The sequence below is a fragment of the Callorhinchus milii genome, unplaced genomic scaffold, assembly GCF_018977255.1.
Source record: "Callorhinchus milii isolate IMCB2004 unplaced genomic scaffold, IMCB_Cmil_1.0 Scaffold3, whole genome shotgun sequence".
Lineage (NCBI taxonomy): Eukaryota > Metazoa > Chordata > Chondrichthyes > Chimaeriformes > Callorhinchidae > Callorhinchus > Callorhinchus milii.
In genome coordinates, this window is record NW_024704744.1 from 55,813,458 (window position 1) to 55,837,065 (window position 23,608).

The window sequence follows — 23,608 nt, forward strand, 5'->3', positions numbered from 1 at the left end:
TTCCTCATTTCCATTAGTGAAGCAGAACCCTTATTCATGCAGTATTGGTTGTGAATGGTTACGTTCAGGAACATGTTCGCCTTTAACAAAACGACAAAACAACTGTGGAAAATTTTCCATTGACTTTTATTGCTACTATAAAACCTATCAATAGAACATTACATTTAATATGTAAATGAACACGTGTCAAGCTATGGAACCAAATTAAACCACAAGTCTCATTGACTAAATTACAAAAAAGTTAAATTACGATTGAGTTTTTTTGTACTGACAGTTTTTTTTGTAAATCATATATTATTTTTACAATATTAAACTTTGGGCATGGTACTGAATCTCAACAATAAAAAGTTAATTCTACAGGCTAAACCTTTCCAAAACTCATTGAAGCCAACATAATGAATCCAAAACATTTTAAAAAAGCTGAATCATTATCCAATAAAAAACTGTTAGTTCAAAACCAAGTTAAACTTACACAGCAATTTCAAGTCTACATGGTCAGACTGTTTTTGCACTTATAATAATTTTGATCGAGAATAGTTCCTTTTGGTTGGACTGCATAACGTGATTATAAAATAAAATTATTAAATTTTAAAAAAATCAAAATTCTTGGTCTTTGATTGTTTTTGCTTTTTTTAACCATAAAATGCTTAAGCAACAGACCGCATCTGATGTCAACAATTTCCTCTGTTGGCTTTAAAAGCTTGTTTTGTTTACAGTAAAGACAAATCATAAGAACATAGATTACACTAACTCAGTATCAGTAGCAGTAAATTATAGGACTCTCAAACCCAGAAGGTTGTAGCTCATTTCCCAATTTAAACACTCACATTTTTACAGTTAAGTTTCAAAAGTTTTTAATTTTTCCCAAGATGGGTGGCTGTAGTGGCAATGGAATAGAGGATTTTAATGGGAACTGGAGGGCACGGAACAGAAAAAAATTAAGTTCAGGGTAACCCTAATGTGGAGAACAAGCCCTGCCTCAAAGAATTCCATCTTCTCCTAGTAGAGGAGAAACAGTTCTTTTTTTTATTGGCGGGGAGGTTAGAATGAAGAAATAAGTAAGCCCATATGTGAAAATCGAGGTATGCCAACAGAATGTTTCATAAATTTGAGATGTTAAATCCAGTCTCGAAAAATTGCTGTAATGAGATTATAGCATTGAAGACTTGAGTCTTGCACTCCTGTTCAAATAAATATTAAGCAAAAGCATACAGAAACATTTTATATAAACTGAAAGACAAAATTATACAATTCAAATACACAAACACCATTCAGTTTAAATACTTGCACTGTTCGTCTACATCAATGTAAACACCATCCGCACATAATACAAAAGCAGCTTATACATCAGCTGTGGGCTCACAACACTGATCGCCTGTACACCCTTGACCAAAGCAGTTAATTAGGACCAAACATAAATAATTGCATTTGAATAAATACTGCTTTAGGAAGCCTCACGTGGAATTTTTCTATGAAAAACAACGGTTTGTTTTTGCTGGTACTGCTGTTTGCGTCTTTTTCTCTTGTCCCATTGGCAAAGCAGTAACATTTTGAAAGTTTTTCTGAAGGTTTTGTTGCACAGTGCATAGCACATGGGATTTATTGTGCTGTTGACGTAGCATAACCAGTAGCCTAACTGCCACAATGTATCACGAATACATTTGTTACAAAATGTGTTTATTAGTACCATTATATTATACGGTGTCCATGTGATAATAAAGGCAAGCAAAATTGCACTTAGTGTCTGTGCTGCCTTCTTTTCTTTTATAAGGGAGATTCTTTTCCGTTTTGTTAACTGATTTCTTGTTTTCGATGCAAACCTTTTGGCAACCATTGCTTCTCTAAATGATAGAGGCATAGTTGTGGATGACTTTGCTAAAGAAGCAATTCCTTCAGAAGTTTTAGTTGTTTGCATTGATGGCATGGATTGTACAGGAATCTTACTAAAATGTTGGTGGAAACTATTGCCTTGCTCATCCGAGTCTTCGAACTGCTGTGATCTGAATTTCCTTTCCTTTCCGTTGTCATTTGTTTTGGGAAGTTCGTCATTGGAAACATCCATGTCGTCTGCATCAGCAGATTTGGAAAGGTTGGCAGCAGCCTTGAGCCCAGGCAGGTTTAACACAATAGAGTAAATTGCTCGTGTTTCTGAAACAACATCGTCCTCATCGGATGAAGCTGAATGATCCAATGAGCCACCAGCATCATTGTTGTTCCAACTATCACTGCTGCTTGGCTCTTGATCACCCTCTATGCTTGGCTTCCATGTTTTCATGGTGGGCCAGAAGTGACACCCTCTAAGTTTTCTTCTATCTTGACTTCTTATTCCTGATTGTTGCAGTTCATTGCTGCTGCAGCTCCTTGAGCTGCTTGTTTGATTGAGAAACCGCTTGGTTTCTATGTCTCTGGAAGAGGCTTGGAGCCCTGCCAATTCTTTGGTGCGTTTCTCAGTTTCCTTGTAAATCCTCCAGTAAAGGATGGTCATAATTGTGACCGGCAAGTAGAATGCAGCTATGGCAGTGCCAAATGTGATGATGGGTTCGGTTAAAAACTGGATGAAACATTCAGCGGGACGGACAGTTCTTTCACCCACAAAGTACTGCCAGAACAAGATGGCAGGTGCCCAAAGTACAAATGAAATTACCCAAGCCAGGCCAATCATCATCCCAGCTCTTTTCGGAGTCCGTTTAGCTCTGTAAGTAAGTGGCCTTGTAATTGATAAGTACCTATCGAAACTGATAACCAGAAGGTTCATGACAGAAGCATTGCTGGCGACGTAGTCAATGGCGAGCCAAAGATCGCAAGCTATGTTACCTAAAGCCCATCGACCCATTATGATATAAGTCGTGTACAGGTTCATTGAAATCACTCCAATTATCACATCAGCAAATGCAAGACTCAGTAGGAAATAATTGTTTACTGTTTTCAGCTGCTTGTTCACCTTAAATGCAACCATAACAAGGATGTTTCCTATGATAGTTACCAAGGAGAGTATTCCTGTGAAGAAGGCAATCAAAACGACTTGCCAAACGGTGTGACCGCCAAGGGCATTAGTTCCATTGTTGCTTATGTTAAGTGTATTTAAATCCAGAGAGGCTGTGGGAGAATCCGAGTCAAACAAGCCACCGTCACTCCCATCCAACGTACTCACAATTTGTTGTGAGTCATCGCTCCATGAGAGGCTGGAATTGAGAAAAAAAGGAGAAACCGTGCTGTTGTTGTATGGGATCATTGTGACCTTCTGGCATATTCTGCAAAACAAAAAGAGAGAATAAAGAAAGAACAATATAAACAAGTTCTCTGCAAAGTAAAATACTTGTATTTAAAAAAATTACAGCCCTTATAGCAGATTTTTCATACCATAAAATACCCCTCTTCCCTCACTCATATAACAACAAATTACATTTGTATAGCGTCTCTCCCGTCAGGAGGACATCCTTATTTTCTTAGTAAAATGTTTAAAAGAAAAATCGCTGTGTTTCCTAATGTTAAAGACAGAACTTATGTAAACTTAGAACAAAATGTTCCCTTGCATTTCAGTTGAGTATGTGTTAGATCCCAGCATGGTCTTTGTCAGTTGAATGGGGTTGGTCTTCTGAGCTGAATATTTAAATATACCATTGGTTGCTCAGTCTCCACTACCACTACCAAAAAAGAGGTGACTGCTTTCCTTTAGTGATAGGGAACAAGACCCTATTACTGATTGCAGAGACATTTCATAGCAGTGTAAAATGGCAGCTGTGACTGGGAGGTCAGTCCTGAAAGGAAAAGAAATTTCAGCTACAAAGAGGAAACAAGATGGTGCGCTATATTGGGCTGTGTCCTTTCCCTCTGGGATTAAGTATCAGATCAGTTTTCCCATTGACAGCTGAAAAATTTCAAAACAAAATGTACTTACAATTAATTTGTCTTTATAGAAACACTTGGATGTAGTTTCACTCTACGTACATACAGATAACTGCACCCAAGTTAACAAACCCATGATGCTTAGCAAGTTGACTAAATTGTGCGAGAGTTAGAAAATGCTAAATTATTAACCTTCAGAGCAACATCAATAAAACAATTTGTCTTGTGGCACCTGCATACCTCGTTTGTTTTAAGATAACTTAGGATTTCTCTTACGATATCTTACTAAGAGCTTCGCATTTTCTAAAGTGAGCAGAGTCAGCTGAAAGCAAGCCAGCAGTTTGACTGGACATTCTGAATACTGGATCAGGTCAAACTTTAGTGACCAGCCTGTCTGTTGGCTAACAAAATAGTACTGCATTTGGAACCATTACACAGGCAAATGGAGATGGGTTCCCAGGCAGTAGGCTCTGGCTCTGAAAGTGAACATTGTTTTGGTAGAAAGAGAGGAAAATGCCATCTTCACCTACAAATACATTGTCACACACTTCACGAGAAAATCCTGTGAAGCTCTTTGAGAATTCTTGACAATGTGACAAGGTGCTTTATCAAATGTAAGAGTTATTAAGTTATAATGGGCACATTAATAGCTAAAAAGAAACCTTGATTGAACATGGTACACAAAACACAAGTGAAAAAAGTAAAACAAATGCAATATAGATGAGAACTTATATAAAATGGGTGAAATGCAGTCATCTTGTTGTCTCTCTCTCTACTCCCCTCTTCCTCTCTCTCTTTCCTGCCAATCCTTCCATTGGCCCAAGCACCCAGGGCATGCCTGACTAACTAGCCTCTCCCCAGTCCAGCCCTGACCAGGATTGATACACGATAGGACAATGTAAGAATTGCTGGATAAAGGAAGACCAAGGTCCATCCAGTTTGCCTTCCATCATCCTTGTGCAATCCTGTAGCTCAGTGGTGAGAGCACTCACCTCGCAAGCAAGAGGACCCAGGTTCAATTCCCGGGCAGGGCAAAACATTGGACAAGTTTCCTTACTCTACACATAGTAAATAAGAACCCGGTTGTTAGTCTATTGACTGATCATTTTTCCAGGGGTAATTATCCCTTCAAAATAAAATAATAATAATTTGGTCACTCAATCCACAACTGTGTGTGGGTGTTGCTGTGCGCAATTGGCTGCCTTGTTTCCCCACAAAATACAGAGTCGCTCCACTTTAAAGTATATTCTGTGATGCACTTTGAGACATCTCAAGGAGCGTGATAAGGCACTATATCAAATGCAATGATTATCATTATTATTAAAATAAACGTTGATGGGTAAGAAATAGAAATATAATTTTAGAACTTGAATTTATTTTTAAATATAGTTTATTTTAGTATTACAGTAATAACTCTGCTCCTAACATCTAAATGCTGTAACGTGATTATTGCAGTATTAGGTGTTTTCATAGCATTATAGCTTGTGAACCTTTTGAACAAAGTTACATACTCCAACCATCAGTTTCAGTAAAAAGGACATTAAAAACTATGTTAGAGCCATCAGGAATGTTGCTACATTCCTTGTGAGGTCATGATGATAACCACAAGGCATAATCAAGCCTCGATGTTATGAATGCGTGCAAACCACACTGAATTGACACAAACAATGATACCATAACTCGAACAGCAGTTAATTTTCACATCATCTCACAACTTCAATAGTTGTATTAATATTATTTTAAAGAATATTCCTAATGTTGGTTTTGTTGAAGGATATTGACAATGATCACTGGAACATCTCTTCATTTGTATTACTGCGTCCTGAAGAAGATGTTCCCGCTGAACCTCCTATTGGCTTTGGAAACATGCTTACCAGGGTTCTTTCAGCAGTAAATAACACACATTTCAACACAAATCAGCTGAATGATTTAGTCTACATGAAGTGACAGAAAACGCTTCATCTATGCTTGTTCTTCCTTTGCCACAGCTTTTTATTTTGTGTTGTTTGATGACTGCTCCTTGTTTTAATGTAAATTGCCCAGATGATGGCGCTCCAAACACAGAAATGTATTCTGACAACACACCATTCTCCCTGGCACATCCATTCAAATAGAAAACACATTACAAGGTGAACAATCAGTTTGCGACCACATCACTCCCACCCTCGCTCGCCTCCACTGGCTCCCCATCCCCCAGAGGATTGAATTCAAGATCCTCGTAATAATAATCCTTGCATTTGATATAGCGCCTGCATCCTCACTTACAAGGCTCTGGAACTCCATCCCCCAGTGCCTTTGCCTTGCTTCCACCCTTTCCTCCTTCAAGGCCGGTCTCAAGACCTTTCTCTTCGACCGTGCCTTCAGCTCCCCTCTTGACTCTACCCCCTCCTCGCTCCCTCCCTTTCCTCCCCTCACCCTGACCATTTCCCCCCTGCTCGGGTCCTGACCCAACTGTCCAGCGCCTTGGGACATCCTCCCGACATGAAAGACGTTCTATAAATGAAATCTTGTTGTTGTTGTTAAGCTTTGCCTGTGATAGTTTGGCAAACGGATTCTCGCTCCATAAGAAGCAACAACAACTTGCATTTATATAGATTAATAAGAAAATTATTATTAATAATAAGCCCTTAAGGCCCTTGTAACAATGATGTATCTCTTTTTTGTGCTTTGTAGTGGACACCTAGAAAGACTTCACTACCTTAAATGTAATTTAGAGTACAAGTACATTTACAAAAGAAACGTGAATTACAAAAAATGAATTTGTTTGCTGTTGTTAAGTTTTGTACATGAACTAAGGCGCTCCAGAGCATTCTAATCGCCCTCCTCGCCAAACTATCGGCTGTGCTTTCGATCATCTTCCCTCTCCCTCCACCCACCCTCTTCTGCAATCCCAACCCCAGCTCTGGTACCCAGGCAGCTGTTTGAAGTGCTTGGAGTGGACCTCCCAATATGAAAGATGCTCTATAAATGCAAATTGTATTGTTTTCATAACTTAAGCAGCTCATCATCTGAACACGAACTGTTCTTTTTGTTGAGCTGTTTACCACAAACCGACGTATTAAAAAAAAACTATTTTATTCCCCACCCAAGGCAAAAGGGCAAAATCTCTAGCTGTGTCAATTCTAAGTCAGGCAGCGAACCTGATAGGAGTTCTGTCACATTACAGACGCCACAGCATTAATTCCATTGCATCATCCGTAAAGTGTACATTTCATGGCATAACTATCATTTTCCTGAAGAAATAACATTTACACAGTCAGGAATTTCCTTTCAATTCTAGTGCATGAAGTCCCTGTTTTTTNCCTCAAGAGGCCAATATTAATAACCGAACACATTGCATGTTTCCAAATATGGTCTGCTGTGAAACATTACGTAAAATATAAGAAAACAAAATTGATCTGATCACCTATTTTTCTGCTCCAGATTGTGATCTGAGCTGCTGTATGGATCAGCTTTTTGGTTCTATTTCATAAAACTTTCTCAGTACTTCTTGTTAAAATACAATCTAAAACAAATTATGAGGCACAATTCTCTGCTACATTTAGTCTTGTACAGCTGCTGGTAAGTTACATGTGACTGCTACATATCTTCCATGCAGATTTCACGAAAGACGATTGCTTTTTAAGGAGGCCTAAATTCCACTAAGTCTTATCCTTGCAGAAATTCTTAACTTCAGTCTTAATGTGAAAGCAGTTTTCTTTTAAAAAAAGCTTCCAAATTAAGACTCATTTCATGAATTGTTCACAATTTCTCATGATCTTAAGTTATGAGGCAAAACATTGACATAGGTAGACATCCAGGTTTTTGGTGAAGTAGCCAAAATGTAAAGATTCAGGAGGCAGAGCAACCCACATGTTAAATAAAGAGGAGATACGTGTGTGTGGACTTGGATTGTAGCCTTTTCCCATGAATGATCATAACTGTATATTAAAAGCAGCGGACTGGAAAATTGCCATTGTTCCTCAATAACCAGTGTTCCATAATGCTCTGGTTTACACAAGTTGACCTTGAATAGTATGCAATGCAAACTCTCTTTGATGTACAGCAGAATCATCTTTAAATAGACTCATGACTTGGGCAACAGCTGTCTGCACATTAGCATGTTGGGTGAAGTCTTTGATGCCATAGCCTTTGCTGTTTTATCATTAGTCAGAAAGATGTGGGTTCAAGACACACCTTAACAGCTAAATGCAGCAAACAATTGCACACAGCAGAGTCCCACAAACAGTCGAGTGACCAAATTATAATTTTTTTTTAGGGTTTATTACCCTCGGAAAACAATCCACCAATCGACTAACAACCGGGTTCCTACTTACTGCTAGGTAAACAGAGGCATGAGGAATAAGGAAACTTGTCTAAGGTTGTTAAGAGTTGTTACGGTCTGGAATACATTGCCTGAAAGGGTGATGGAAGCAGATTCGATAACAGATTTCAAAAGGAAATTGGGCAGGTACTTAAAAAGAAAGGAAATGCAGGCCTATGGGGTAAGGGTGTGTGAGTGGGATTAGTTGGTATCTCTTTCAAAGAGCTGCCACAGGCACGATGGGCTGAATGGCCTCCTTCTGTCCCGTAAGATTCTATGATTCTATGACTGTATTTCTGTAGGTGAACACAGCAGTCAATTTATCACAAACAGTCATGAAGTGAATGAACTGTTTTATCTGGGGGATTTTTGGCCAGGACACCAGGAAAAACGCACTTCTCTTTTCGAATAGTGCCATGGGATTTTTAACATCCACCTGTACAGAACCTTGGTTTATTGTCTAATCTGAAGGATTACTGTAATCTGAATCAATAGCACCAAAAATTTGCAAGCAGCAGTGTTCAGAAGTTGCTGAAAGATCTGAATTACAGGGACAACTTGATAATTATCATTCGGGTCATTTCTTTTTCACACACCATTGCTTCTTTAATCTACTGGGAAAAACAAACAAGTGTGCTGCTTTTCAGCTGTTGCAAATGATAGGATAATACTGTCTCCAGCTGAAAAACAACATCCTTTTTTCAACTAAAATACAACAGCAACTAAAAAATTACATTTGTATATCACCTTCCATGTTGGGAGGACGTCCCAAGGCGCTGGACAGGCAGAGTTTCGGACCCGAGCTGAGGGTCGGGATTGGGGAGGGTGGAGGGCAGTGGGGGAAGCAAGGGTAATCGATAGCACGGTCGAAGAGGAGGGTCTTGAAGGAGGCAAGGGAGGGGGAGAGGCGGAGGGACTGCGGGATGGAGCCCGTTGGTGATGGAGAACAGGAGCCTGGGGTTGTCCTTGGGCTCCAAAATTGTCTATCAGATCTATTTTCCCACAGATTTCCCACCAGCTAATAATATAATAGTCACTCGTGGAGTCCTGTAGCTCAGTTGTTAGAGCACTTGCTTTGCAAGTGAGAGATCTGAATTCAATTCCAGGCAGGACGAAACCTTGGGCAAGTTTCCTTACTCCACACGCCTAATAATAATCCATCCAAAAAAACAAAATTGCTGTGCGCAATTGGCTGCTGCGTTCGCCCACAAATGTACAGTCAATTCACTTTACAGTATATTCTGTGAAGCGCTTTGGGACGTCTAGAAGACGTGAAAAGCGCTATATCAAATGCAAGGATTATTATTATTATTATTATAATAGTAAGTGACTATTTATTAATTATTTAATAATTGGGTCACTCAATCCACAACTGTTTATGGGACAGCTCCAACTGGAGCTGTGTAACCGCTGGGAAAACTGAGTCAATTGTGCGATCGTTGTTACAGATAAGGTGCTTCTGTTGTGGAGGAACATTAATGTAGCACATGACCACTCAGTAAGCTTCAAAACCAAAGAACACCATCTGCGTCACTACATCTTTGATATTCCATCACCAACCGGCTCCTCCGCCCACCCTCTCACACCACGCCCATCCTCACCTCAAATGGCAACTGCGAGGTGATGCTGGACTTCTTCGAATCCAAAGTCAAGGGAATCCGCTCAGCTGCCTCTGCCATTCCATCTGCTACACACTCCCCATCTCCCCCTCCCACCCTGGGCCTACCCATCCCTCCCTCCACACCTTCGAACCTGTCTCCCCCTCCTCTCTCATCACCACAAAAACCCGCATGAAACCGACCACCTGCTCCCTCGACCCCATCCCTACCCCCACCTTACTTCCCAGCTCCACCTGCTTGCTCTGCTACTCACAGACATTATAAACCTCTCCCTGTCCACTGGTACTGTTTCCACCCCATTAAAAACAGCCATCATCAATCCTATCCTTAAAAATCCCTTCCTGAACTTATCACTAATCTCAAACTACCGCCCCATATCCAACCTCCCTTTCCTCTTCAAGGTCCTAGAACAAGTTGTTGCTTCCCAGTTTCGCTCCTTCCTCTCCTGCCACTCTCTTCATGAATCCCTCCAATCGGGTTTCCATGCTACCCATGGTACAGAAACAGCCCCGGTCAAAGTGACAAATGACATTTGGCCATCTGCGTCCAGGGCTTCCTCTGCCTCCTTGTCTTCTTTGACCTCTCTGCTGCCTTCAACACCGTCAACCACTTTATCTGTCAACCAAGCGCTTTGTCCTTGGTCCCCTCCTCTTCAATATCTATATGTTCCCTCTTGGTGACATCATCCACAGACATGGGGTCAACTTCCACATGTATGCGGATGACACCCAACTCTACCTCTCTGCCTCCACCCTTGACTCCAGGACCACTGCTGTCCTGACAGAATGTCTGTCGGACATCAAGTCCTGGATGAGAGCTAACTTTCTTCAGTTGAATGTCAACAAGACTGAGGCTCTCCTGATTGGCTCCGTCAGCTCCTCCTCACCTCAGGCGCTGACACCATCACTATCCATGGTTGCACACTCCACCTTGCTAAGCCAGTCTGGAACCTTGGGGTTTTATTTGATCCACAACTATTCTTTCTACCCCACATCTGTGCCATGACGCGCTCTGCCTTCCCACACCTCCGCAACATCGACCGGCTCCGCCACTGTCTCACATTGCAGGCCGCGAAAACCTCATATACGCTTTCATTACATCGAGGCTTGACTAAGCAAACTCCTTGCTTGTTGGCCTTCCCAACTCCTCCCTCCATGTCCTCTCCTGCACCAGGTTCTGTGACCCTCTCAACTCCACCCTCGCTCAACTCCACTGGCTTCCCATCACACAGAGGATACAGTTCAAGATCCTGGTCCTCACCTTCAAAGCCCTCCATGGTCTTGCTCCTCTCTACCTCTGCAAACTCCTACCTCCTAACCCACTACCATCCTGCTCACTCCCTCCGCTCAGCGGGCTCCAGCCTGCTTCATTTTCCCCCACCATGCCTTCTGCCACTTTGGCCTCACCCTCTGGAACTCCATCCTGCATTCCCTCCGCTTTGCCCCCCCCCCCCCATCTCCTTCAAGACCCTCCTCTTCGACCTTGTTTTCGATCTTCCTGCTTCCCCGCCGCCCCTCCACCCTCCCCCATCCTGACCCCCAGCTCAGGCTCAAAACTCTGTCTGTCCAGCACCTTGGGACATATTCCCAACATGAAAAGCACTTTAAAAATATAATGTTGTTGTTAACAGCCATTGGCTCAGCTGGATAACTTCATGTAAAGCTTAGGTGGTACAGGGAGTTTTTCCATCCATAGACATTTAGAGTTGTAAAGGGCACTTTCAGGACAGATTCTGGTACATTTTTCTTTACGTAGCGGGTAATCAACAATTATTAAGAAAGATGGTAGAGACCAGGACACTGGAATCATTTGTAAAGCAGTTTGATGTTGTGATGAGGGAGTGGTTGGGTGAGTGTTCTGGAGGGATGGGCCAAAGGATCTTCTTCATGCAGGCCAATCATGTGATCTTATCATGAAATCATAGAATCATAGAATCGAACAGCACAAAAAGAGGCCATTCAGACAAGCGAGTTTGTGCCGACTCTTTGAATACAGCAAATAATGTCAATCCCACTCACCAGCCCTTTCCCCATAACCCTGCAAACCCATCCTCCTCAAACACCCGTCCACCGCATTTTTAAAAGTAGTTATCAAATCGGCCTCGACCACCCTTTCAGGCAATGCGTTCCAGATTCAAACAACTCGCTGCGTGAAAAAATTTCTTCTCACCTCCCCTCTGTTTCGTTTAGAGACTATTTTGAATCTGTGACCTCGAATGACTGACATACCCACCAGAAACAGTGTTTTCCTTTCTAACCTATCAAATCCCCTCATGATTTTGAAGACCTCTATTAGGTTTCCTCGTAACCTTCTCTGCTCCAATGAGAATAATCCCGGCCTCTCAAGCCTTTCCTCATAATCAAGGTCCCTCATTCCTGGTACCATCCTTGTAAATCTCCTCTGCACCCTTTCCAATACCTTAACATCCTTCCTATAGTGTGGTGCCCAAAACTGGGCACAGTATTCTAACTGAGGCCTAACCAGTGTTATATATAGGTTAATCATAACCTTCTGACTCTTGTACTCTATGCCCCTATTTGTAAAGCCTACTATTCCATGTGCCCTTTTTACAGCTTTATCTACCTGTCCTGCTACCTTCAAGGATTCATTAACCTGCACCCCTAGGTCTCGCTGCTCTTTTACCCCCTTAAGATTGTATTACCAGCCTATGTTGCCTCCCCTCATTCTTTCTACCAAAATGCATTACCTCGCATTTCTCCACATTGAAACTCATCTGCCATGTGTCTGCCCATTTTACCATTCTGTCTATGTCTTCCTGCAGTTGGCTACTATCCTTCTCACTGTTTACTACCCTACCTAACTTTGTGTCGTCCGCAAACTTGGAAATGGTGCTTGCTATACCCAAGTCCAGATCATTTATGTATATTAAGAAGAGCAGTGGTCCTAATACCGATCCCTGGGGGACGCCACTGTACACTTCCCTCCAGTCAGAAAAGCAGCCGTTCACCACAACTCTCTGCTTTCTGTCTCCCAGCCAGTTCTGGATCCATGCTGCCACTGTCCCTTTTATACCATGGGCTTCTATCTTTCTTACAAGTCTTTCATGTGGCACTTTGTCAAATGCCTTTTGAAAGTCCATATAAACTACATCAACTGCACTACCTTTATCCACCCTCTCCGTTACCTCATCGAAAAATTCTATTAGATTTGTTAGACAAGATTTGCCTTTAACAAATCCATGTTGGCTGTCCCTAATTAACCCATATTCTTCTAAGTGAAGATTTATTCTGTTCCGGATTATAGTCTCCAGGAGTTTCCCCACTACTGATGTTAGGCTGACTGGCCTGTAGTTCCCAAGTTTGTCCTTCTGTCCCTTTTTGTACAGGGGAGTCACAATGGTCATTCCTGTGTCCAACGAAGATTGAAAAATTGTAGCCAAAGCCTCCGCTATTTGTACCTGTGCCTCCCATAGTAATCTTGGTTGCATCCCGTCCGGACCAGGCGACTTATCTACCTTCAGCGCAGTCAACCTTTTCAGTACTTCCTCTCTGTTTATACTTATCCTATCCATTTCCTCTACCCTCTCCTCCGATACTGCAGCATTTGGTGCATCCACTTCTTTTGTGAAGACAGATGCAAAGTACTCATTCAGTACATCAGCCATGCCCTCTGCCTCCACAATAAGATTTCCCCCTTGGTCCTTAATTGGCCCCACCCTACCTTTGACTAGCCTTTTTTTCTTGATATGCTTGCAAAATATTTTAGAATTCCCTTTAATGTTACCCGCTAACTTTTTCCCCTCTTATTTCCTTTTTCAAACCTCTTCTGCACTTCCTATATCCTATTTGGTTGTCTTCTGTATCTTGGGTTTGACATTTGTCATACGCCTGCTTTTCTTGCTTCATTCTAGATACAAATACATTCATCATCCAGGGAGATTTGGAAGCTCTACTTTTCCCTTTAGTGGGAATGTATTTATTCTGTCCCCGAGCTATCTCATCCTTGAAGACTTCCCACTGCTCTTTAGTTGTTTTACCTGCCAATCTTTCTTTCCAGTCCACCTTGGCTAGGTCCCTTTTTAACTCACTGAAATTTGCCCTCTTCTAGTTGAATATCTTCACCTTAGATGGGTTCTTGTCTCTTTCCATATGCATTCTGAATCTAATGATGTTATGATCACTATTGCCCAGATGCTCTCCCACTGAAACCTGCTCCACTTGCCCTACTTCATTCCCCAGAACTAGAACCAGCACTACTTCCTTCCTTGTTGGGCTGGAAACGTACTGATCAAGAAAGTTGTCCTGTATGCATTTTAGGAATATTTCCCCCTCCTTGCCCTTTGCGCTGTTGTTTTACCAGTCTATGTTGGGATAATTAAAGTCCCCCATTATCACGACTCTATTGGCCTTGCATCTGTCTGAGATCTGCTTGCAGATCTGCTCATCTATTTCCTTCCTATTATTTGGTGGTCTATAGTAGACCCCTACCAGTGTAACAGCTCCTTTTTTGTTCCTTAACTCTAACCAGATAGATTCCGTTTTGGGGCCCTCCAGCACCTCGACCCTTTCCACGGCTATAACCGTATCCTTGATTAATATTGCCACACCCCCTCCTTTTCCCTATCCCTGCTGAATACATTATAGCCAGGAATATTCAACTCCCATTTCTGTCCTTGCTTGAGCCAAGTCTCTGTTACTGCTACTACATCGTATCCCCCTATGACCACTTGAGCCTGCAGCTCACCAATTTTGTTTGCTAAACTCCGTGCATTTAGGCACATGCACGCCAAGACCGATTTGACCTGTTCTGCACTTCCCCCCTGTTTTTTTCTCCATTTTCTAACTCTTCGTTTTTTGAATTCCCTTCCCCCCTCAAAACTAGTTTAAACCCACCCCAATAGCATTAGATAGCCTGTCTGCAAGCATGTTCGCCCCAGCCCTGTTTAGGTGCAACCCATCCATGTGATACAGGTCCCAATATTATGAATATTCCTCAATATTCTTTCTCTTGAACTCTTTGCCCTATCTGTTTGTTTTGCATTTACTGGTGGCCTTTTGGAGCAGGTTTTCTACCGCAGCAATAATGGGACTTATTTATTTGACTAGACAGTAAGAATTGATAGATTTTGATTGACAGGGAATTTTCTTTAATAGATCAGGCAGCAAACTTTGGAGCATAGTAAACAGGTGTAATATTCCTTGTAATATGCACATTGTTCCCCTTACACAACATTAGATCACGATATTGAAAATTTATTTTTATACTTGAAAATTTGTTAAATCTAGGTAAATACCAAGTGGACTCTACTCTTATTTTAATAGGGTTAACATACGCGACCTCCAAAAAAGCACAATTTGGAGCATTCTGTAGGGTTTTTCTTTTAAGCTAGAGAGAAGCTTGTGTGACTGCCAAAGAATGCAGTTAGCTCAGCTGTTCAGCTGGAAAATCCATTTTATATTGCTCCTTAATGTAAACTCATAACTTGCTCCAAATCCTCTGCCTGAAATGGAATCAAAGGTGTACGTCTTTGAGGAGCCAAGCATGAGGTTTCTCTGCATCTGGATTAATCAAGCTTGCCAATAAGATAGCATTGCTGTGTATGCAATGGTCGCAATGAATCCCATTTACAACCAGCACAGTGCTGGAGGCTGTGCAATACTGGTAGACGATGAAGGCTGTGGTTCACGGGTAGGATTTGGCAAAATTGAAGTCCTGTAGTTGAGAGCTAGCATAAATGAAGAAATTAATTAGCTACCCATCTCATTGTTTATGGACATTGCTGGCTGCCACATTTGTCAACATAAAAAGATTCATTTTCATTTTTAATGAATTATAAAGTGATTCAGGATGTTTATTTTACCTGAAAGAGGCTATATAAGCATAAGTTATTATTATAAGAAGGTCCATTTGTGTGAATGTAACTCACTGGAACAGTAATTTCTCAATACCAAAAACATAACTACAACAGAATCAGGGTTGGAAAAATACAGTTTTCTAGAGTCTGTGGCAAAAAATTTGCATCTCTAATGAAATAGAAAAGAAACTAAAATCTGTTCATTTATTTCTCACCTTTCTTCATCTGTGATCCTTCATTGTTTCTTTCTCTGTATTCCTTCCACAATTATCTGGTTGTGTACTTTTGCAGACTTTTCTACCTGTGACTACCTGAAGCTTTTAATTCATATTCAAAGGTGCACTTACGCATGTTTTAGAATTCTTTTTCTCTGGTGAAGGTTCAAGAAACAGTTTTGAGTCAATGAAAAGTTTAAGTTTTAATAGATTTAAAAAACAACCCATGATAGGACCTGACTTCAGATGGTCTTACAGAGTGTTCTAATAGAAATGTAACTTTGTTCTCTTTCAAATGCTGACATGGGATCTTTAACATCCACCTAGGACAGACCTAGGCAGACAGGACCTCAGCTAAATGCCTCACTCTGTTAGCTTTAAGTCTAGATTGAAATTAATTTGTATTCTTCCTTTCTGGATTTCACATTATTGAAATTGTGCTTTTGTAACCTATGTCATTTCACATTCATGTTGTAAAAATGATAATAATAACCCTTACATTTGGTATAGAGCCTTTCATGTCAGGAGTATGTCTCAAAGCGCTTCACAGGATATACTGTAAAGTAGATTGACTGTGTGCTTTGTGGATGAACAAAAGGACTCAGAAAATTAAATGAATAATTATAAAATAGTGACTCTTAGGAATCTCCATTTCTATACCAAATAATATCAATAATCTTTGTATTTGTGAAGCAGCTTTTCTGTCTGGAAAGATTTCCCAGGATTTAAATTTGAAGTGGAGTGGAGAATTTACACAGTGGATTTAGAGGTTTATTGTTAATGGAATTTTGAGTGTAAATACGCACATTTTAATGATTCATTAATACAAATCTTCAGCACATTAGGTGTTTTAGAAATTTGATAAATTTAGATTTCTCATTAAGAGCTCTGTTCAGAAATACTATAAATTAGACCATATTGTCTGTATGCTTATCAGGTCCAGTGATTGGGCAAGACCAATGGTTTATTCCACATCAAAACATAATCACTGATGTGTTGAATAGTATACCAAACTAATCCAAGTTTGTACCTTCTTCTTATACACTCTCCTCAAAGCCAGACAGCATGTTTATTTTTAACATAACAGAGCAGAAATGCAGCAGTTGCTAGGGGTGTGCAGCTCATGTTTACAGGTCTGGATGAAAAGCATGTAGTACATTCATTGCACAAAGTCAAAGTTTATAGCTCTTCGATTAGCAAATCACAAGATTCCAAGATTATTTTGGATGAAGAAGGCCGTTTGGCCCAACTGATCTCATCTTTCCAGACCACCCACCCTACCTTCTTCCTTTCACAATGTCAAGTTGCTTTTTAAATGCATTCATTGTCCTGACCTCTACCACCTTCCCTGGCAACCTGTTCCAGTTGTTGATCACCCTCTGATTAAAGAAAACCTTTCTGGAATGTTTCCTGAAATTGTCCTTTACAACTCTCATGTGCTTGATGTCTTGATACATCTTAAAGTTTTGCTCTGGTTTTACTTTTTGTATCCAATTTAAATGCTATACAACTCTATTAGGTGTCCTCTGAGTTGTCTTCTCTCAATAGTAAAGAGCCTTAACTTGTCTAATTATTGCTCATAAACTGTTTAAAGACTAGAGCTTTTCTCAGTGATGCAAGTAGCTATGCACATTATCAACTAAACAACAAGAAAATGGTTTTATCAGTGATGAAAAGCACTGCTAAATGAGCACAAAATGACAGTCAGGATCCACATTGAGCAAAACAATCTCTAGCCTCATCTGCAACCATATATTTTGTTAATAAGATCCAAAGAAACTAATGATGAAAATGCCTGTATTTTTTAAGTAAGTTTGTGACTGAGCTTCATGTAAAGGCAATGGTGAGACACAGTGAATCATTATATTCATGTCTTGCCCATCATTATCTCACTGCTGTGCCTACAACATCACTCTGAAATAATTGAAAGGAAATAGGAAAATAATCATGATATTTTAATAATATTTGCTGGTTGCCTTCAACACAAAATCACGGTACAAGCTCATTGTACAGGAACAACTGGTTTGAATGGGACTGTGCCAGCTTTTTCCAACTCTGTTGTGTTCATAAAGTCATGGAAAGATAATAACATGGAAGGAGGCCATCTGGTCTTTACTGTTTATTACTGGCCCCATTAGTGTTTTTGGAAGAGCCCCATGTCCTTCTTTAAAATTCATTCGACCAAAGCCACATAGAACAGTTGAAAAGAATCTGGAATGCCAACTACCAATTTCCATGCAATTGCTTTAAAGAAAGTATAATTGTTGATTGCGTGATTGAAACTGTTCCATTATTCCGTTTATTGCATTTCAAAATGAGGAGGGAAGTGTATAAATGACCCCTGCTCAGAAGAACTAAAAAAGTTAGCCTCAAACCTCCCAAACTTCTGCAAGGACATGTTCAACATCTCCAGTAGTTTATTTCATGCAACCAGAACAAGACTGCAGAGTCTACAAAAGTCTACAAGTCTACATAATCATTACATATTGCGGCAAATTCTGTAAAGCGTTCCATTGTGAAAAGTTGCAATATCAAATACAAGGATTATTAGTGCAGTATAATTATATCTTTCATAGATCAGGTTCATCATACAAGTTGTTGGTGGCTGTTTCACTGGTGAATTATGACATTACCAATAAAGCAGATTTCACTGGCACATGAACTCCATATATCATCTCATCTACATTAGCATTTACAATAGTAGGTTTCAAACCAATGTCAACAATGGCCCTTCTATCCATTCATTATCTGCACACTGTAGGTACAAGCCTGGAATAATACTGGTTTTCATTTGTAATCTTAACTCTTCAATAAAATAAATTGTAATTTGTTAAAAGGTTTCAGAGGTTTTACCCCTGCCAAGATCACAAAGCGCAGGAAGCCGAACATGCATCCTGTTTAGAATCTGATAGAGTTGCTGTCCAGGTGAAATATTATTGAACTCCACTTAATTTTCAGAGAAAACATTTCACCAAAAAAGAGAATCCCAGATTGTGGGAGCACTGCATTGTTGGAGGTGCTGTGTTGCCTATTCTTCAGATGGGAAAAACAAGATATAGTGGCACTATTCAAAAAGAGAAGGGAGTTTCTCCCAGGGTCCTGGGCAATAATCCTTCTTTTTAATTTGTCATTTACCTCAAGTCTATTTGTGGTACGTTGGAGAAAATAGGTTTGTTTGTTTGTTAGTAATTACTTGTGAAGCAATTTTGAAACACTTCAACTGCAAATGCACAACAAAAATGTTTTTTCTTTCTCTATCCCTTTCTTTCATCTTCTATTCTTGAAGCTGTTGTAGATCTTAAGGTGGTGGAGAAACACTGCTATGGTTTCCACACTAAACAACAACAAAATGCATTTATATAGCAATTTCATGTCGAGAGAATGTCCCAAGCAGCTGGATTGGGCGATTTTGAATTGGGATTACCAATTAAAACTCTGTAGTTTTGAGCATTTTGACAGATTAGGATACAATATCAAATGCAAATTATTATTTATAGCAAGTACGATGTATGACTGTTTCAGAACCACACGTAGCAACTAGAATGATACAAAATTATACCCCATCAAGTCTGTGCTGGTGTTTTTCTGCACATGGGCCATCTAATCTAATCCGATCTGCTCACTCCACATGTCATTTAACATTTTCTTTTTCAAGAATCAATCCAGTTCTCTTTTAAATTAATCTAAAGATTCAAAACAAAAATGATTAGCACCTTAACTGTTAGGCAGTGTGGACAATCTGTTCAGTTAATGCCAATCTCTAACCAGTGAAATACCCAGGTTCACCCCAGACTTAATAATAATAATAATTATTATTGCTTTTATCCCTACTGACTTTCATGTGATCAGAAGGAATTGATTGTTGTGGGTTAGTGGGCTCATTGCATGGATCAGCATTTATTTTTTAAATCAAGTACCTAATAATAATAATCCTTGCAAATGATATACTGCCTTATCACGTCTTCACGACATCTCAAAGCGCTTTACAGAATATACTGTACAGTGAATTGACTATATATTTTGTGGATGAATCGCGGCATACAATTGCGGCAGCCAGTGTCCCACAAACAGTCAAGGATTGAATGACCAAATCTTTTTTTGAAGGAATTATTATCCCCGGAAAAGCAATCCGCCAATCAAATAACAACCGGGTTCCTACGTGCTGCTAGGTAAACAGAGGCATGTGGAGTAAAGAAACTTGCCCAATGTTTCGTCCTGCCGAGAATCAAACCTCGGTCTCTCGCTTGCAAGGCGACTGCTCCAACCACTGAGCTACGTAGTACTGATGTAATCAGATGAAGTATGTTGTGATTGATAACTCAGCCTGCTGAGTATCAGCCTGATCACAAGAGAGCTACAGATAAGCAAGGCAATTGGTTTTGTCCTTTCCAAATAACCAACACCAGATGCTGAGCTGTGTTGCCAAATCAGCTGAGTGCAGATCCACAATAGTCATGCTCAAGTACTCTGGTCAAGTTGCACCTGGAGTACTGTGTACAATGGTGGTCATTGTGACATAAGGAAGCTCTCCAAACCCTAGAGACAGTGCAGAGAGCAACAAGGATGACCTCCCATGTTAGAGGAATGTGTTATGTGCAACGTTAAGACAATTTAGATCTCTTCAGCCTTGAAAAGAGATATCTATTAGGTGACCTATACGGGATTGAGACAATAAACTCACAACAATACTTCCAGATTTGCCTGGGCATCAGAACAAGAGGACCAGATTAGACTTATAAAAGGAATTTTCAGGACAGAAACAGGAAGCATTTCTTTACCCCAAGCGCAATTAATGACTGGTACAGGTTGCTGGGAAGGGTGGTGTAGATCTGGACACTGGACACATTTAAATAGCAGCTTGTTGCTGTGATGTATGCTGTATGGAAGAGACCAAATGGGCTGAAGGGACTTCTTCATCTGGACCAATTTTGTGACCTTTTGAATACCCAACCCTACCATCTTCCCATTATAGCACCAACAATAATATTTTCAATCCAATCTTAGAAATGCAAACCTTAGCAAATCAATTTAAGATTTATTTTATTCCACAACCAAAAATAGTGCTTTGAGATGGCTTACTGACATGAAAGTTGCTATATTAAATGTAGGGTTTATTATTAGTACACATGCAGTATATTTATGTGTACATATATATATCATTCCTTTCCAACCTTGATTCATAAACATCTGTAAAAGGGACAGTTGCAATGTTTTTCAAATATTAATATGTTTTTATGTATGCAACAAAATTATCTAATTTTCATTGTTCAATTGAAATTGTCTAGATCCTTAATCAACAATAATAAATGAGTTCACTAGAGCTCCATGGGAATTTAATTGAAACCCTTTGCACATAGATTTCCAGTTTTGGCAAAATATGGCAACCATTAAAGATTTTTTTCAATAAATACTGATACCCTAAAGTACAATTCTACATTTCCAAAGATAATTTAAATATACCTGTCAATCCATTATAATCAGTTGATTTGACACTTCTGTGGTTACGACTCTCACCTTGTTTAGGAATATACATTTCACGTACCATCATTCACCGTCATTATTATGCATTGTAAAATCAGTGGTTGTACTTCGATTTCCTTTGGATTTGCTGCTTCTCACTGTATCTCTCCTTGACAAGACTTTCTATTTCTGAGAGAAGCACTTAACTTCTCTCAGTCAGCACCTTGAAAGGTGCGATACAAATGCGAATTGATATTGTAGGTCTGTTATCAGTATTGAGGAAATATATTCCAATAGTATTGGATTAGTTCAGCCCAAAACCCCTCCCCCCCACCCCCAACAACAACAAAATACTCTTGGATTGTTAAGTGGTTCACTCCACAGAAGCAACAGTTGTTTGCCTACAAAATACACAATCACTATACTGTATAATAAATTCTGTGGTGCACTTTGAGATGACCTCCTGATGTGAAAGGTGCTGTATCAAATTTAAAAAAATGTATTATTATTTTTGTAGCCTCTAATCATGTTGAAATGTCTCAAAACAGGTAATTACGGTTAAGTGTTGCAACTGTTTTGTTTAGGCAAAACAGCACCCATTTGCCGCAGTAAAATTCCACAAACAATTCTGAAATGAATGAGCAATTAATTGAAGGGATCATTGGTCAGTTCACCAGAAAAATTCCCTTCTCTTTTTTAACAGTGGGATCTTTAACATCCACCTGAACAGTTAGATGGGACCTCAGATAAATGTCACCTCTAAATGATCGAAAGTACAATACTTCCCCCACCCCACAACCATGTGTGTCTCACCTCCAGCACGAGTGCCCATCTAGCAATGTTAAGTGCTTAGAGATGTCCTCCCGAAGTGAAAGATGTTATATAAATGTAAATTGCATTGTATTAGACTACATTGAAATATAAAAGGCTAAGAAATAACCCATTAAGGGTAAAGATTTCAAATGATAAATGAAGCTGGGATTTACTGGAAAAGCTTTAGAGTTGCTTGATCTACTAATGAAGCTTATGGGCCACTTGTTTCTTTCCATTTGTTAGCATCCCAAATCTAAAAATGGATGCTTAGAAATCTATTGGGCTCTTATTTTCCAAGAGAGAAAGCAAGCTGCTATTAAACAGAACACAAACTGCAAATGAGCATAATTCTTTCAGTTGTTCTACCCTGTCTTGTATTGCAAATCAATACCAGACTAATGTTAATTTGTTTCAAGTGTTCGCTAACGTACTCATTAGTATTAAGTGAGATTACAATTGGCTAATGTGTACTTATTCGCATTGGGAATGAGCACCAGGGGGAATTTAAATGTCTTTGGAGAGTTTAAAAGAGAAATGATTCAGTGCTACATGGTTAGGATCGGCAAGCAAAGGAAGGTTAAAGGAAACGTACTGTGCACACATATACTGTGTCCGTTGTTGAAGCGACAAGTCAGTGTAAATCGAAGCCCTCCCTGCAGCCGCTTCCTTTGTGTGTTAGAGAAGGAGTTTCGCCTGATGTCCTGGCCACCAGTCCCCTAGATACATTCAGCCATTCACTTTGCTGGTGTTTATGGGATATTGCTATATGCAAAATTGGCTATGGCATTCGCTCCACAAAATACACAGTAACTCCATTTTGCAGTATCCCATGCTTTGAGATGACTTACAGATGTGAAAAGAGTTATATCAAATGCAAGGATTATTAAGGATTGTTATTATATAGAGTTCTGCTGTTGCTTAAATAAGTGTATTATAGTAATAATACAAACCCATTTTGGATAAAACCATGCATGCCAATATATGCAAGCCTTCATCTCCCTCTGTTTACAATAATGTACCATTATATCTGGCAAATGAAAGGCATACGCAGTGTTTATTTGCAGGCTCACTCAATGCAATGCAAATATATTGTATGTGAACAGCAGCAATAGAAATGTTAGTTAATTCCAGTGCAGTTTGGACCTTAATGAGACTAAATATTCCAAGTCTCTTCTGCAAATGCCCTCCTCTGATTTGAATGTTTGTCTCTGCCTCCTAGGACGCTGCTCTGCTGTCCCAACTCAAGTGACACCAAGGTGTGAGCCTGGCTCAGTTGGTAGCACATTTTGCTATGGGTTACAAGTGTTGTGGGTTCGAGCCCCACATCGCTATTGTTATAGTCCAGACTGAAATTTCATTGCTGTGCTTGGAGAGTGTTACATTGTCGCTGGTGCCGTCCTTCGGATGAGACATTAAACCAAGGTTCCATTTGCCTGTTCAGGTGGATGTTAAAGACCCCATGGCACCACCCAAAAAGAAAAAGAGCTTTTCCCAGTCTCCTGGGCAACAGTGTGGCAGATAACATTGATAAAATTGA

General features: G+C 40.0%; 1 protein-coding gene across 1 annotated transcript in view; it reads right to left on the reverse strand.

Annotated features, from left to right (window-relative positions):
- Window positions 1-206: 206 nt before the first annotated feature.
- Window positions 207-23,608, reverse strand: part of LOC103178918 (muscarinic acetylcholine receptor M3) — a 71,548-nt gene continuing 48,146 nt past the window's right edge. The window contains exon 2 of the mRNA XM_007893907.2: window positions 207-3,251. Within this exon, the coding sequence (XP_007892098.1) occupies window positions 1,445-3,232 (1,788 nt within the window). The 5' untranslated portion in view covers window positions 3,233-3,251 and the 3' untranslated portion in view covers window positions 207-1,444. The remainder of the gene's footprint in view (window positions 3,252-23,608) is intronic.